Source organism: Thermobia domestica, chromosome 3 (genome assembly GCF_964235325.1).
Source record: "Thermobia domestica chromosome 3, izTheDome1.hap1.1, whole genome shotgun sequence".
Taxonomy (NCBI): domain Eukaryota; kingdom Metazoa; phylum Arthropoda; class Insecta; order Zygentoma; family Lepismatidae; genus Thermobia; species Thermobia domestica.
In genome coordinates, this window is record NC_137456.1 from 155,996,398 (window position 1) to 156,013,751 (window position 17,354).

The window sequence follows — 17,354 nt, forward strand, 5'->3', positions numbered from 1 at the left end:
GTATCATGACAGGTCTACAAATGACGTACTAGTAATATAGAAATATTTAAGCCACATTTAATATTGCAGTTTATTGTGTAATTACTTGTGTATCTTTAAAAGTTGATAAATCGTCTTTAATTATAGTCTATTTATGCTCACTTTATCAATTTATAGCTTTTACTATGAATCACATTACACTAAAACAGTGTTCCAAATCTACGATTTGGGTGAACTAGTGTTGTCCATCACGAAGCTTAAAATATACAAAATTATAATCATGCCTGTTGTTCTGTATGGTTGCGAAACATGGTCGCTTACTCTGAGGGAAGAACATAGATTGAAAGTATTTGAGAACAAGATCCTGAGAAGAATATTCGGACCCAAGATGAACGGAAATGGGGAATGGCGGAAACTTCATAACGAGGAACTACACAATTTATACGGTTTACCCAACATTGTTAGGGTCGTCAAGTCTAGGAGGCTTAGGTGGTCAGGTCACGTAGCTAGGATGGAAGAAAGTAGAAACGCTTTCAAAGTCTTGACTGGAAGACCAATCGGAAAACAATCATTAGGAAAACCTAGGCGCAGATGGGAGGAGAATATTAAGATGGATCTCGCAGAGATTGGAATACAAAGTAGAAACTGGATGCAGGTAGCTAAGGTTAGAAGTAAGTGGAGAGCTTTTGTGAACGCGGCATTGAACCTCCGGGTTCATAGGCACTAGAGTTAGTTAGTTTTTAGTTAGTGTTGTCCCTGATACCCATAAAAAAAAAAAAAAAAAAACAAGAATTGTCATGTGTCATGCCTCGAATTTAAAAATATATTTCTAATCTCGATTCTCGGCTCATTTTCAAGATCATGAAACAAATTTCTCGTCGTAGCCAATACTCACTTACAATAAAATACCAGTTGAGGAATAAAGGGAAGCCGATGTGAACCCAAAACTGGAACCCGCGTGCAAAGCTGTGGAACATAGAATCTGTTATCGAGATGAGTCTGTCAATATCCAAGGCCTTTCCTCAATCTTACGTTCTTAGGTGATAGGCTATTTGCCCACGGAATTTCGTTCATATGCGACCAGTAGTTACCGAGAAATAAAGTACCATGCATAAGCGAGTCGAATCAAGCAGAAACTGTCCCTGGACGAGACCGGCTACCAAATATTCAATTTTTATACCCTTGATCATGGCTATTTGCCCGTAAAATTTGATTTCGATCTTGTCAGTAGCTACCGAGAAACAAAGTATCACATACAAAATAAGCTGAATGACAGAGCCAGGGACAGGTAAAGCCTGGCCACCAAATATAGTAACATTTATTTTTTTTCACAGTAGGCTACTTGTACATCGAATTTCGTTTAGAAGCGGGCAGTAGTTACCGAGAAATAAAGTATTGCCTAACTACAAAGAAGGCGAGTCGAGGCGTGTCGAGCCTGTATCTGACCAGGCTCTTTCTAGTTTCTTGTGTCTAGATTAGCGATTCTTAAACTTCAAAATCCTTTTATAATGTGCATTTTGCCGTACCCCTAACCATTTTTGTAGTAGAAGCTGTGAAAATGTTTTCATGTGTATCATTATTTCTGATTTTACTCAGGGGTAAATGTTAGGGGGAACGCGTTGGAACGTCGTCCCCAGCTTCCAGAAAATATCTGCTGCGTCCCCCCGCTTTCTAAAAAATTACAATGGACAACAATAGGAACGAGGGAAGGCTTGACGTCATACGTCCCCTACCTTTTCAGATCCACTTTTACCCCTAATTTTACTATATAAATGTTTATAGGCTTAACTTTAGTACTTACACACTAAGATTGTCAATTCCAGGTTCATTTATAATAAAAATAAAGTTATAATATTTTATATTGCACAACATATTATTATATTGGTATTTTTCGTGATGAAGTTAAAATATAATTTATTTTTACTTAAGAATATCAAACTATATGCTAAAAAAAGCGGATCCGTGGCATTTAAGAATCAATGATCTAGAGCAGCGCTATCCAACCTTTTCTCCCGCGTACCCCTACATCGCCATCCAATTATGCACCTCCTGAAGCTGTTTAAAAGAAATTAAATTGAAATTAATTTATTAAACTTATTACACATGCTCTGTTGATTAAAAAGGGGAACAAATAGAAACCCAACAAAAGGACAATGAGTGTGCCAATCAAAAGACTATTTACAGGGGGTAAAGTGCACATTAGAACTTACTACATGTATTTTCTCCAACATTGATCATTAATAAATACGCTTCTTTTAGGATTATGTACCCCCTAGAAACATCTTCGCGTAGCCCCGGTTGAATAGCACTGATCTAGAGCGTTCTCTATAAGTGCACTGGTTTGCTAGGTTCAACTAATGGTATAAAATTAAGAAAATAACATTATGTTCAAATTTCGTTTAATACAGCACTTTCACGGAATTGAGCGAATGAAAATATTTTCAATACAAAGCGTTTATCATCTCAGAATTCGCATATGTGTACGCATTGCTTATTGGCAGTTTGAAATGTTAACATGTTCAGTGTTGCCACAGTCCAATCTCTGAAGTGGGCTGAAAAATAGTACCAAATTGAAACAAAAAGGGCTGAATTTCTTACTTGTGTAATACACCAATACAGTGTAATACAGTGTAATACATGACTCTATAATATGAAACAAACAGAGGTAACGTTCTAGAACACTCCCCCTCCTCTTGCAAGATTCCAAATCAAGAAAGTGCTCTTTTTAAAAACATCCAAATAGGAGGATCCCGAACAACCGTGGAAGTAGATGAAACTTTTACTACGACACATAAAGTATAGACTTACTTAAGCACACGTTGGTCTTTTTCAGAATATTCAAAACTTGATTCAACGCGTATGTGCTTTTTTTTTTCTTTCTTCCTTTCAGATTTCAAACTAAAATTTCCACCATACTGCTTCTTATTTGTATCAAGTGCGGCGCGGATGCGCCCATTTAGCGTCATTTGTTTCCCGGTATAGTTCGAATTACGAATTTTCCACACAAAGTTCGAAGGTTATGAGATGCAACGTCACAGAACGAATGTTCAACAACATTTTTTAAGAGTCCAACACACAATATGAGTAACGTGAGATGTAGGAAAAGTCTTACTGAAACTTTTGAAAAGGACCTCGCACTTTTCTTATGGAAAGTGGCTTTCGGCTAATGTTGTTGAAACTTCGCTGGTTGATAGCTCTTAACATGTGGATCAAAAGTCTCAATGGGCACAAAGACCGAAATCCACTCCTTCCCCCCCAAAAACCGCCTCCAAGTAGCTGGGGGGGGATTGAACTGATTTCAGCATGTAAAACAATTTGTTGTTTTAATCAACTCAACAAGGATCCCAAACAACCACTGTTAGACTATCAAACTACCCCACTTGACACCGCCCTTTGCCCCCCACAAATCCCCCCCGCGAATTACCTTACGGATGTTCCATATTACTGTAGATTATAGTTGCGCGTATGTGTTGAAATACCTACAGTTTTGGTTTCACCGACGATATAATGGGTTTCACGTATCGCTGATTACGAATCTGAGGTGAGAGTTCTAGAATTCAAGATGGAGGATCAATATGGCGGATCAAAAACACGAAACTCCTGAATGTAGCCACAAATAGCTGTTTACTAGGGTATTTTGGGTCGTTGGTTACGAATCTGAGGTCAAAATTCTTGAATTCAAGATTGCAGATCCAATATGGTGGATAAAAACGTCGAAGACACAAATCGTAGTAGACTAGAGTGTTTTTAGATCGCTGTTTAAGTACGCAACATTCCTTGATACTTCAGCCACTATGTAGAATTATTCTGCACCCTTGCCCTTTACCAAAACCCACCACAGATATCTTAATGCTGAACGGTGTTAAAATAATTCATCAATGCTTCCAGACAGCAGGTTCTGGCTCATGTGTTCGACGCCCTTAGCGTTATATGCCTCGGGGCGCTTTTCGTTGTTGGAAGCACCAGTTCTGCCCTGTGCTACCATGTGGTGATAAATGGTACCACAGACCTCCCATTGGCTCTTTGAGGTCTCGATGGTTGAATAGGTGTTTTAGACGTATTTTCTGCACGCTGAATTCGAATCTGTAACTCCATTCTCGAAATCGGGTCAAGTATTAATTGTTTATATAGCTGTAGTTTATTTTTGTTATTTTCTACAAGCAATATTTATGTTGACATCTACAAAACGTTGTTTTTTTTTCACGAAAGTAATATGAAAGCTGTATAACGCTGTTATACTTAACAAACGTGTATATCTATAGCTACAATAGGTATACTCAATGTTAAACTTCGGTGGAGTTTTAAAGCAAACACATTGACTTTTCGAACAAAACCCACAAGAATAGTTTTTTTTTTCGATTTCATTGAAATAAACAACACTTTTACTCAAACCTTTTTGCATAAAACGTCTTTCTACAGTTATCTAAACAATTAATTAATAAACATTTTCCTGCTCTTTCGTAAAACTGAGTTGCAGATTCGACTAACCGCAGATTCGTAATCAGCAATACGCGAAACCCATTATATCGGTGATACTAAAACTGTAGGTATTTCAACACATACGTAAACTATAAAATACAGTAATCTGAAAAATCCGTAGGCTAACTCGTGGGGGGGAGGTGTCAAGTGGAGTAGTTTGATAGTGAAAACTGTTCTTTTTTGGGGTCCTTGTTGGGTTGATTAAAACAATCAATTGTTTTACATGCCGAAATCAGTTCAATCCCCCCAGCTACTTGGAGGCGGTTTTTTGAGGGGAAGGAGTGGATTTCGGTCTTTGTGCCCATTGAGACTTTTCATCCACATGTTAAGAACTATCAACCAGCGAAGTTTCAACAACATTAGCCGAAAGCCACTTTCCATAAGAAAAGTGCGAGGTCCTTTGACAAGTGTTTGTTAAATGGTGCTGAATTTGGTAGAATTGTACCAACTTTTTCACAAAAGAGGCTGAAAATGCCGGCGTGGTACCAAGGGGCCGATAAATGACAAAAGGGCTGAATTTGGTACAATTGTACCAAGTGTGGCAACGGGTCTAGGTCAAAACCCCCACAGCCAAAAGCCCCACACTCAGGAAATGTCAAAACGCCCACACGATCGGTCATAACCCCCACACTAATGGACAAATCTCCCAAACGCACGAACGGTCAAAACCCCCACAACCAAAACCCCCACACTCAAGAAATGTCAAAACGCCCACACAATCGGTCATAACTCCCACACATATGGACAAAACAGTCACACATAGCAACGGTCATAATCCCCACATAAATGGACAAAACTCCCACACTAATGGTCAAAACTCCCACATGCAGAAATTGTCACAACTGCCACACAAATGGACAAAACCCCCAGACAATCGGACAAATCCCCCACACTCTGAAATGATCGTGATTACAGGTTTTTGTTGCGGCTCTTTATGACGCCCACTTTAGTGTTTCTGTCATTAGAAAAGAGTGCAAGAAGAATAGTTGCAACATCAGTTTAAATGGAATAAAAAATGTTATTAAAAAGTACAAGGGCAAGACATGCATCCAGGATCATTTCAGAGTGTAGGAGATTTGTCCGATTGTGTGGGGGTTTTGTCCATTTGTGTGGCAGTTGTGACAATTTCTGCATGTGGGAGTTTTGTCCATTTGTGTGGCGGTTTTGTCCATTTATGTGGGGATTGTGACCGTTGCTATGTGTGGGAGTTTTGTCCATTTGTGTGGGAGTTATGACCGTTGGAGGTTATGACCGATTACCAGTGTGGGGGTTTTGGCTGTGGGAGTTATGACCATTTGTGCATTTGGAAGATTTGTACGTTTCTGTGGGAGTTATGACCGATTGTGTGGGCGTTTTGACATTTCTTGAGTGTGGGAGTTTTGGCTGTGGGGGTTATGACCGTTCGTGTATTTGGGATATTTGTCCATTTGTGTGGCGGTTATGACCGTTTGTGTGGGCGTTTTGACATTTCTTGAGTGTGGGGGTTTTGGCTGTGGGAGTTTTGACCTGTTCCCGCTTGTGAATGGGCAAATGTGTCCGAACATGTAAAATCCCATACTAGTGATTTGCCTCTCATCCAAGGTACTAATGTCATGCCGTCAGATCGTTTACCATCGGAACGACAACAGCCTGACGGTTTACGAATTGATGGAATTCCTGCCGTTGTGAGGGCTCGCAAAATGATGCCATTAACAAATGAATGTCTGGTGTTTCTGACAATGCTGTTCACGCATGAGAGGCCATGCAGACCGCGTTGGGTAACTTGATCCCCGCAAGCTGGACAGCGATCTGACTCACAAACAGCTGATCCTAGTCTTAAGGCTACTGCGATACGAAAGGTTTCATTAGACATGTGAAGATCTGATTGGGGGGAAGGTAATGCATTTAACTATGCCCCAGCATGGGGGGATGACGCAGCAAGAAGTTTGGCCTTATCCTCTGGAACAGCAACGGATTGTAAAAGAAATTCATGGAAATGTGCTGCTATTGGTGAGTACCAAGATACCTGAGAACCTCTTTTGCTGATTTCTGGAAAGTCCGTATCTGTTATATTTATCCATTTGTTAGAGCCTTCTTCAACTATCCCATCTGAGCCCAGGTGGTAACCTTGAGGAAGGAGAGCCTCGATTAAACGAAGAGATCCATGGTAGGGCGCTAAAAAGGTAGGAATCGTTATATCAACGGTTCGTCGAATACCAAGGCCTCCTAATCCAACAGGTAAGGATGCTTGCATTCAAGAGTCGTCACTCAAGGAGCAGTTCAAAATTGACTTCAGACCCATTTTGAGGATATTATCATATTTCTTCAGCAGTGGAGTCTCATTCCAAGATAGAAAGCACCGTAGAAAGTAGTTTAGGCGAGGGATTGACAATGAAGCACATAGAAGAAAAAAAGCTGTGTGTGCTGAAATCGAGTCAAGACGAGACAGAAAATATTGTAATTTGGATATTTTGTTTGATAGCACAGTTGTAAATGCTTCGTTTGTAAGAGCAACACCTAGAAGACAAGCATCCTATTTAGTGAGGAGACGTATTCCTGGGGCAACTTCTCCAAATCTTCTGAATAATTGGTCGGATGTGACTTTATCTGATCCTAAGAAACCAACTTCGCATTTTGAGAAATTCAAATGTAAGCCAAGAGCTGATGCTTTCTCATTTATATGTGTTAACGTTAAAAGGACTATCTCAGGCTTGTCAGCAATAGTCCCATCATCTAAATACCAGATGTTTAATTCAGTATTAATTGAATGTACTAAAGAATGTATTGTTATGGTAAAAAGTGCTGGGCCCAAGGGACCACCTCGTTGTACTCCTCTCTGGGATGAAATAGTGTCTTGGCCTAAGAATAGATTACTGGGTTGAGCGTAACACTGGTGAACATATGGGTATATTGCGGAAAAACAGTTCAACACTGCAGTAAGCATGGAGTCCTGGCGAAGTTCATTAAAATCGTTGTGAAAATCCAGCTTCACGATAGCCTCTGGAGCGTTTTGTGTGGAGGAAAAATATACCCTGGTTGCATGAACGGCTGCTTCTACTCCATTGGGAATACAAACTGGAATTATGAAACAGGATTATGAAATTTCCAATCATTATAAAAGAGGATTATGAGAAATATCAATCGTTGTTCTATTTTTGTTTGTGCAGTTCTGATTTAAGATTTGGCTAGTTTATAATATGTTCTTAAACAAGCATTAGTTCCTTCCTGGGTAAGGGGTTAGCGTACGCGCCCTTGACGTGGGAGACCCGGGTTCGATTCCCGGAATTAATTCATATGGTTCGGATTCATAAACCAGTAGGTGCATGTCTCATATAGCGTCGCTCCTGAAAGGGACACAACTCATCTCAGAACAGAACAGTAAACAACCATTGTCAGAGACATCCCAGTGGCTTGGTCCTGGGGGTCCGGACACCTCCGAAATCCTGACTTTTCTATAACTTTATTTAAAATTTTAGAGGTTTTTACATTTTTTAACATAATTTTATTCTCATATTGAATTTGGAACCCCCCTAAATAAATTTTTGCGTACATCCGTGGCTTTCGTTGTAGGATTATTTTTATTTATCTATTTATTTTTTTTAGTTTGCCTGCTCCTCAATCATAACTTACTTTATTCTGTGTATTATAATTTCACCAATTTAATCAATAATCAAGTATGTAAAAGGATACTGAAATTACTATGCACTACCACTTGACTTGTATTTAAGTTAAATATTCTACATTACTACGCCGAGGCTAAATAAAACGGTGTTGATGATGAAGCAGAGGGTTGATATCGGAGTATGAGGTATGAACTGTTTTGCCTCTTTTAATTGGTATTCTGAATTAAGAGTCGAGAATGACAAGTCCTTATTCTCCTGGTGTATATTCTGAATTATGACCCGACAATGAAGAGCGCTAACATCTAGTAGAAAATAAAATCAAATTTATGAATTAAAACCTAAACTAAGATAAATCTACAGTAGATATGCGTAATAAGATATAGTCTACTTTGTGGTGGACAAACACCGTGTGCGTGGGTTTTCTCGGGGTTCTCCCGTTTCCTCCCACTTTCTTCATTCCACCATTTCATTCATTACTCATCATCACCGTCTCCTTTAGCCTAAGCGGCATAACCGTGGGACGTAAAACTCAAAATTTCATTTTCATTTCAAGATATAGTCAGGCACTAGTCTATAAATGTAGGCGCTACATGTTAAGTACGTGGCATCAAAATGACAAACAAGAAAGTTAAAGCATGAGAGAAGGAAAACTAAGAAAAAAGTCAGGCTCTAGAAGCGCAAACCAATAAGAACCAATGAAGATGCAACTGTAGTAGTAAACAGTGTTGAGCAGAGCAGAGTAAGCAGAGTAGAAACCTCGTGATGATGTTTACATTACTGTAAATATCACTAGCAAATTGGAAAATTCAAGTATATGAAAAATAACAAGGCAAATAGGGATAATACTACATTAATTCAATGAGTGAGAATTCAGTTACATTAGGATTAGGTTAGAAAATATTGATTTCGATTGTCAGGCAAGTAAAAATTAAAGGTTCTTTAAAATATCAACGTTACGTAAGAACATAATAAATCTCGGTAAGCCAACATGTGACATTCTAGTATAACTTGGGTAGTATATAATAATAATAATAATAATAATAATAATAATAATAATAATAATAATAATAATAATAATAATAATAATAGTAATAATAATAATAATAATAATAATAAGAAGAAGAAGAAGAAGAAGAAGAATTTTGATGTTAAATATTTCCTCCGTCCTCTTTAATCCAAAAATAAAAACCTAGAACGCAAAATAAATATATTTAAAATGAGTTATTATTATTATTATTATTATTATTATTATTATTATTATTATTATTATTATTATTATTATTATTATTATTATTATTATTACATTTAACCAATTATTATATATTTTAAATGACACTTTTCAATCAATAATTTTTACATGTAATTACTATAATGTACAAGCAAAGCAAAGTCATCGTAGTTTTGACCATGGGAAGATTGAACGTAGAACAATTTAATGTCTCCCTATATCCGTGCATGGGCGCCCAAAGGGGAGGGCAGGGTGGCTCCTGATCCTCCCCTCCCGGATCACGAAATTGTATTCAATTTCTTAAGATTTTCTAAATACAAATAAAAAATATCAAACGTAATATAGCAACCAGGGATTTTACCCCCCCCCTCATAGAAAATATTCTTCGGGCGACCATAGATTCATGATTTTAAAAAAATAATTCTCTAAGTCACTGTTGGCTTCATATCATTAGTAAGTTCTTAAGTAGTTATATTTTTAATTCATCATTATTATAAGTTGCTTATTGACTCTGTACAAAGTACAAAGTACTCTTTGTATAGAAATATAAAAATAAATAAATAAATAAATAGAGAGGGAGAGAGAGAGAAAGAGAATGTAACTATAATTCTGCAATATTTTTAACATTTAAGGGAGATCAAAGATGAGTGAGTCGTATACCAATCGACAGAACTTATAAGCTGAACAGTGGCTGAGTATTAAAAACTGATGTGTAGTTTTCGAGACAATGGAGAGAAACAAATTTCTTTGTAAACCTAAAAAAGATTAACGATGTACGAGATCCATGACATTTGCTGAGATGAAACTTATGCTGAAATAAACCCCTATTAAGCTCTTCATTATTATTCTAACGTGCATAGCACGATTTATGAGATAGATACCTTAAAAGTATTAACACTTACATTTTAATTTCAGTTTAACTAATATATTGTCCAAAAATTAGGTAGCTATAGTATGTCACCAGGGGTGCCCGCAACTACGATGGAAGGGTCCACCGAGCCCGGATCCCTCCCCAAAAACTCCCTAACTCAACAAACATTTGTACACTTTCACAATAAAACTATATTTGTTTAACAGGGAATTGATTGATGTAACATGAAAATTTGATCTTTCACTTCGTCTGTACTTTTTCTCTTATAAAAAATCTAGTTTTTAAATATTTTTTTTCTGAAAATATAGGTGGAAATACTTTGCAATTGCTTATGCTCTTTTCGGGTGCGCAATAATATTCGTTCAATACCACATAGAAATAATGGTTTGTAGTGTTGGACCCCTCCTCCCAAAGTTTGGACCCATCCCAATAAAAAAAAATCTGGTTGCTCGCCTGAATATCACTCGTTAGACTACATAGAGCTGAACAAATTTGCATACTTGTGATTAAACATTCATGTATAGTTTACAAGAAAATTAAGAAAAAGCAAAGTTTTCTGTGGCGCCATACCTTCGTAATAAGAACTGATACTTTTTGTTTTGGTGAAAGAAACTGTTATTTAAGTCTATGTACTGTTATATGTTGCAAATTACACTGTTAGGTTACATATTGTATCAATTGTGGTTTACCATTTTCTAATAGTGTCACATATACTTCTTTACATTACTTCTAAATGACTCCTTACATTTAACCCTGGATACGTAATTATTTGTAAATTTGGTTGTAGCATAAATAGTGATGATTTACATGTTACTATATATATTTACAAGAATAGAAAGAATTAGCTGGGTCGAGCGGAAAACGTATGAAAGAGTGTTAGAAATGGTGGGAGAGAAAAGAAGAATTTTTAGATAATATTAAGAAGAGGAAGAGAAAATGGTCGGGAAATTGGGTAAGAAGGAACTGTATCATGGGAGACGTGCTAAAAAGTATGGTGGCAGAAAAGATAGGAGAGGGCGAAGGAGACTGCAATTAGTGAATTATATAAAACAGAGAAATCTTACATGAATACGAGAATGTTGCGAAAGACCGTGGAGCATGGAAACTTCTCAGTTGCGGCAAGTGACCTGTCACTAATGGCAGAATACCTATGATGATGATGATAACTATTGACCTACACCGGAATAGTAAAAAAAAACACATATTTACAATTGCAGCATATTTTTTTAAAAGTTTTAAAATGGGATCCAGTTTGCAAATAAGGTTCATGGCATACCCCCGAAAACATTCTTGATGGCCAAGCAAGATGTTCATCCCTCCCTGCTGCAAGATGAATTTCAAGTCTGGGAACATCTGCAGATTTTTTTTAATCGACATCTTCAGCACCAGTCACTTCATACACCCATTCAGAAGGGAGTTCCACAATATAGCACCATTGTTTATCATCTTCATCGTTGAAATCGAAGAAAGTGATCACCATATATACATATATAAATTTGAATCCTAAGACCCCTTCCCGAAATAGAAACGTTTAGAACAACTTTTCTTGGGGTGTTTGTGTATCGTGTATACCTGCGAATTACGTACGTTTTTTTCGCGATTTTACTTCTGGGACATCTATTTTAAATTTTAATTATTATGGAACTAAGCCGAGTACCAAATTTAACTAGATTAATACAGAAAAGGTTAAAAGTAATCTATTACTTTGTAAATAATAATTCTTTAAATTTGTGACTTTAATTTATCTAGAATTGCTTATTGTAAATAAATACCTGTAATAACTTCGATTCCGTTCCTAATAAGTTTTTGTTTTTCCTCTCAGAAAGATGCTCGAAAATTACAATTATAATTTAACGTAAGTTTTCTTTAGGAATAAAAGCTTAAGCAAAGTTTGCCAGAAGTGCCAACAGAAATACATACCGGAACGAATGTAATTCTACTTTCTGTTTATAGACTAATCAACACATATCTTTTGTCGAGCACGTACAGTTAGTTGTCTAAAAATTTAGACAATTTTCTATAAAATTCCGTCTTCCGAAAATACGTTTAAAGGAAATTATAGTACAAGTACAAGAAACATGTTTTCTGATATCAGCAAACACTATGATTTCATAAATACAACAAGAATTTTAGGAATGATCCAAAAAGTGCATCAAAAGATTGCGATCTTGGTCAATAATTAGTTTTTGGATCAGGGGCCACAAAATTTCTGAATGACCCCTAAATCAAGTTTTCGTGTTTTTTCCGGAATAAGCACATCATACTGAGTTAGGTGACTGTTTGGGTTTGGCTACACTATATGTAGTTCTCCAGATATAAGGCGTAAAAGAAAATTTTTGATTGACGTATATTGGATCTTTTGATCCAAAAAGAAAACCATTCTTCCTAAGTTGGCGTGATTCATTCTATAATAGTAATAACCTGGGTATGAATTCCTTGAGGGGAGGTGGCTCGGGAAATCTTACCAGTTAACATTTTTTTAGGACAAAATTTCTAGTATTCCGGGGTGAATACAGTGATACTATTATCAGAAGTTTTTGAAAATTAATTACACTAATGTATATGTGAAATACATTGTTAGCGGCATCCATAATTTCGCATAATTTAACATATTATTAGCTTTTACTGGGAAAACATTTTCCAAAGATAAGGCATCTATCAATAGGTCTTATACCAGGTAGAAGATATCAATCAATAAACCTTATTGAGGTAAACAAAATATTATGTGTAAGTGTAGAGCCTCATTCATAGTTTTCGAAATAATGAGGAATTACGAACTTCTTTGTAAATCTAAAACTCGATTCTCGACGAGAACCATACCATATATTGAGGTGATAGTGATATTGAAATATACCTTCATTAAGGTTTTTGTCAAAACAGTTATAGAACTCTCTCGTAGCTAAGCAGTCAGCGTCCTTTGGCGTAGAAGGCTCTGTTTCGATTCCCGGCGTGACTTCATGTGGTTTGGATCCTACGTTAAGCTATAGGCCCATGTCTCGTATAGCCTTACTGTTGAACGGGACGCTAAATTCGAACCAGGAACCCCAAGCACCGGAGGCGAACGCTCTACCACTGAGCCACCGCGCCCCCTCATGCGGTTTGGATCCTATGTTAAGCTGTAGGCCCATGTCTCATATAACCTCGCTGCTGAAAGGATCGTTAAACTGGAAATCAAATCAAAATCGAAAGTCTTATTTTAAAAAAAAAAAACAAAAAAAAAAAAACATTTGATCATTACCTTCATACTTCACCTTTTAGAAACCTAATTATGATACGCATTTATTTAATGCACACATTTAAGTATTATTTGTTTATAAATGTAAGGTTTGTAATTAAATTATGTGATTGTAAATAGTAACATTTTTTATCTTTTAGAAGATTTCCTTAGCCAAATATTCTTATTGTATTTTAACGTTTTCTCGCTCTTGACTCTTAAATTGATTCCTTGTATAAAATATTATTGATGTAGGTCTGTAAAAATTAAACATGTTTAAAGTAAACTAATGGACGATAAATATTCAAAAAGAATCTTATTCTAACCATTTTTCTATTTCTGTAAGCTCGAACTCTTTTGTTTTTATATTTTCTAACTCGGATAACTTCACATATAGTTTCCGAGAAAGTCGATATATTTATGACGCTAAAAAGGTATGTGATTCGTGGCCAACTAAAACAGGCTAAAAAAATATGCCACCCATTAGGGTGAAACTGATGCTAAAATATAAACTCATGAAGCCTTTCATTATGCCATATGACTGTGTCCATACACTATGATTAATGAGGTATAGTAACCGAAAACTATCATAAATTTTTAAACTGGAATTGAAAATATTTTTTCAGCTACATACAATATTCACAGTTGTATGTACGTATGCCTTGTAATATTTTACTCACTAAGGTTTCAGAAAAAAAGATATTATGCATGTGTAATTCATACATAGAGGTCATGTAATGTTGGTAAAAAGACGTATATATATATAAATATTTCTAACAAGTTCTGAAATTTTTATAAATAGCTTCATAGTTTGGTTTTACTGTTAACACTATATTTTCCAATGTCTTTGGAAAAATTTACTAAGCTTGTGAAAACTTGTTATATATATATATATATATATATATATATATATATATATATATATATATATATATATATATGTGTGTGTGTGTGTGTGTGTGTGTGTACAGCCAATTTTCACAGTATATATATATTGCTATTAACATTGCTGCTAACTTAAATAGATATTTTACACAAATAAATGTTAATATCTCTGTTCTCTATTAAAAATATCTTGTATTTTGAAGAGAAATTTAAACCAGATATATCGAATGAGAACACGTAACCATTGATCATAATTTCCACAAAATAATTGTTCTTCCACAGGTATTGATTTTTTTGTAAGTCCACTCCTGTAAAATTCTGCAGTTGCAACTTTAATAAGGATAGAATTTGTCACGGTTTCGTATTTCATCTGAATTCTTACTAACATTAAGAATTGAAGTTTATCGCAATTCACTAAATCTTGTAATTTCCGTTTTCAGAAAAAAAAAGAAAAGAAAATACGAAGTCAGAATATATTAAAACTATACATTAAATAAAAGAATAAAATATTTCGGTAATTTTAGCAACTGAACATAATGAAATTAAAAAGCGGGTACTTACCACCAAAATCAGGTCTAATCCTTTTATCGTAGCGGTCAGTGGCCAATAACAGATTAAGTAGTGATGTTACGTTTTTCGATAGTTCTCGACTGTCTCTAGTTGAAGCGTAAGCAGGTTGTAATAGCCAATGAAAGCAATAACAAAATAAGACCACAAACATACAACAGACAAGTGGCCTGGATTTGCAACAATGACAAGCCATAAAGAATTTGCAGAGGAGACTTTAAAAAAAAAAGCGTTTCCGGTTCTTCAACAAAATTTACTACTCTTAGAGTACTGCTAACATATACTTATTAAAGTAAGTTTATCGGTTTTCTTCTTGCGAAGTTTTCTAAGTTGAGTTGGATACACTTCCATCATTAAAAGAGGAATATCTTATACAATATGTTAGATATTTTTGAGACGTTGTTGATGTGATGTTGCTATTGAGGTTGTCAACAGCGTGGTCCTAAACCACCGCCTCTCCTCCGCCTCCAAGAATACATTGACCGAATTACCATTAGCGTTATTGCTAACAATTATTCGATGTTGCGTAAAATGACCAATAAAACACTTTCGACTGTGATTCATAAAAAAAACGGGGGGGGGGAACAAGATGAAATTGTATCTACAAAATGTAACAAAAATTACAAAAGATAGTAATAAGATGGGAAAATAAACTAACAATATTCGCCCATAATGTCTTTCGTTTCGCGTTATTGACTACGCACTGTTTGTTTGTTAGCTTTTTGATCGTTAACCCTGGCAATATACTTCCCAAAGTTCGATTACGGAAACATTTTCCGTTATGTTAACAAGTTTCCTCTTTCCGGCCGCCGTCGCGCAGTTTTTTCTCCACTATTACATCACACCAAAAAGCACACTTAACACATAGCCGGAACTGAACCCGACGTCCTGGACGATGTAATTACAGTGTCGTTATCACCAAGGCATAGTTAACATGCAGTCGTAGTGTCGCTTGCTTAACATCAACTGTTCTAATTCTTCGGTAGTGGTCGCTTGGCTGCGGAACGCTTCGTCAGGTAAAAATAAAAAACGACGAAGATGGAAACATCTAGATAAAACGAACAAGTGGAGAAAGAAAGAGATACACAGAGACACACACACATATACACACAAAGTAGGGGAAACGAAGAGAGGATGAAAGAGGTAGACAGAGAAAAAAAAAGAAAATCGGAGTCGTGTTTGCCGTTAGCTGAAATCACTTGCCCGCCCAAGTTTGATACGGAGACGAGCCAAGTAATGTGACTATTTCTGCATCTCGTCCTGAGTCGCGCTTTACCTCTGTGTGTTGTTGGCTACAGGGGCGAAATCTATCGGCTGATTTCTGTATCACACATTTTCCCCCCTCAGTATCTACCGTGCTCAACCCTATCTTTGTTTCTCTCTCACGACACCCGCACACAAGTCTGACGGATTATTACGTTCTCTTTTTTCGATCCGTTTTCTTCGAGAAAAACGAATAAGTTCTGGTGCCGAAATTCGTTCTTTGTTGTAAAAGCCTAGGAACACACTGTAATAGTTAAAACATTTTCTTCTACTTTGTTTGATTTTGACTGTCGAATCTACCCGTTGAAATCGCCGGAAGAAAGAGGACTACTCTTGGCAGGCGTGATGATGGTAACTGGACACGCGCATCGCGGAATACTTTCTAGGATTGTTATTCCTCGTATCGTGTAACGTTAAGTATCGACGTCTAGTTACAAGGTGCAATATGAGTAGGTTAGCGGAGGTAATGTTGCTTTGTAACCATTACTATAAGAAGAACCCGTGCGCGTTTTTGGGTCGAGGCTGCGCGTAGCTGTATTCTAAAGAGTGCTTTTTCAGCGTGTCTCTCTGTGTGTGCGTGTAGTAATATTTCCTCTGTCAATATCGGAAAAGTATAATCTCCCCGACCTCCTTAATAACCCTGTACACTTTACCACACTTTATTACCAATACTACCATCACCTAGTATATTATATTTTAGCGGAAAATTTATTAAACATTTTTTTCCCGCTACAGTGATGTATACTCAGTCTTCAAAGTACTTATAAAGTTTCGACTTTGTTATTATTGTTTGGGGAAACTAAAGCGAATTTGAAGGAAATGGTGATCGCCAAAGCATGACATTGTTTCGACTTTCTTTTGTCTTTTGTACGACTTCCATAGAGGTCATAAAGGTGTGAAAGGAAGTGGATATGCGAAGCCTTAAGACTGCAACTCGTGTGATTCACAGATATTTTTTCTAGCTTCTTGTGTGTACTAACAAAGGGTGTAGAAAAAAAAATCTTCCAAAGTGTTAGTGAGTTTTTATCCTCATTTACACTGCTGCAAAAGGTAAGTTTTTATTGATTATTTTTATTATTATTGAATAGTTTATCCTGTATTAGGCTATGTAGGAAGTCGTGTATATTTAGGAGAAGATTTAATATTTGCTCTATGTCTCAGATAGAAACTAAGCAAAAATATACCAATACAGAGGTAATGATGTATAAACAAGTAGTTAAAATTGAAGTATATATATACTGTAACATATTTAATAATTTTGAAGAA

The 17,354-nt window shown here is 36.2% G+C and overlaps 2 protein-coding genes across 2 annotated transcripts in view; one reads left to right on the forward strand and one right to left on the reverse strand.

Annotated features, from left to right (window-relative positions):
- LOC145680822 (gamma-aminobutyric acid receptor subunit alpha-6-like) overlaps positions 1-16,042 on the reverse strand; it is a 663,305-nt gene extending 647,263 nt beyond the window's left edge. The window contains exon 1 of the mRNA XM_081751910.1: positions 14,820-16,042. Within this exon, the coding sequence (XP_081608036.1) occupies positions 14,820-15,021 (202 nt within the window). The 5' untranslated portion in view covers positions 15,022-16,042. The remainder of the gene's footprint in view (positions 1-14,819) is intronic.
- A 959-nt stretch (positions 16,043-17,001) lies between these two features.
- LOC145681538 (uncharacterized) overlaps positions 17,002-17,354 on the forward strand; it is a 265,950-nt gene continuing 265,597 nt past the window's right edge. Inside the window, exon 1 of the transcript XR_014130804.1 lies at positions 17,002-17,138. The gene's annotated coding sequence lies outside the window, so the exon portion shown is untranslated. The remainder of the gene's footprint in view (positions 17,139-17,354) is intronic.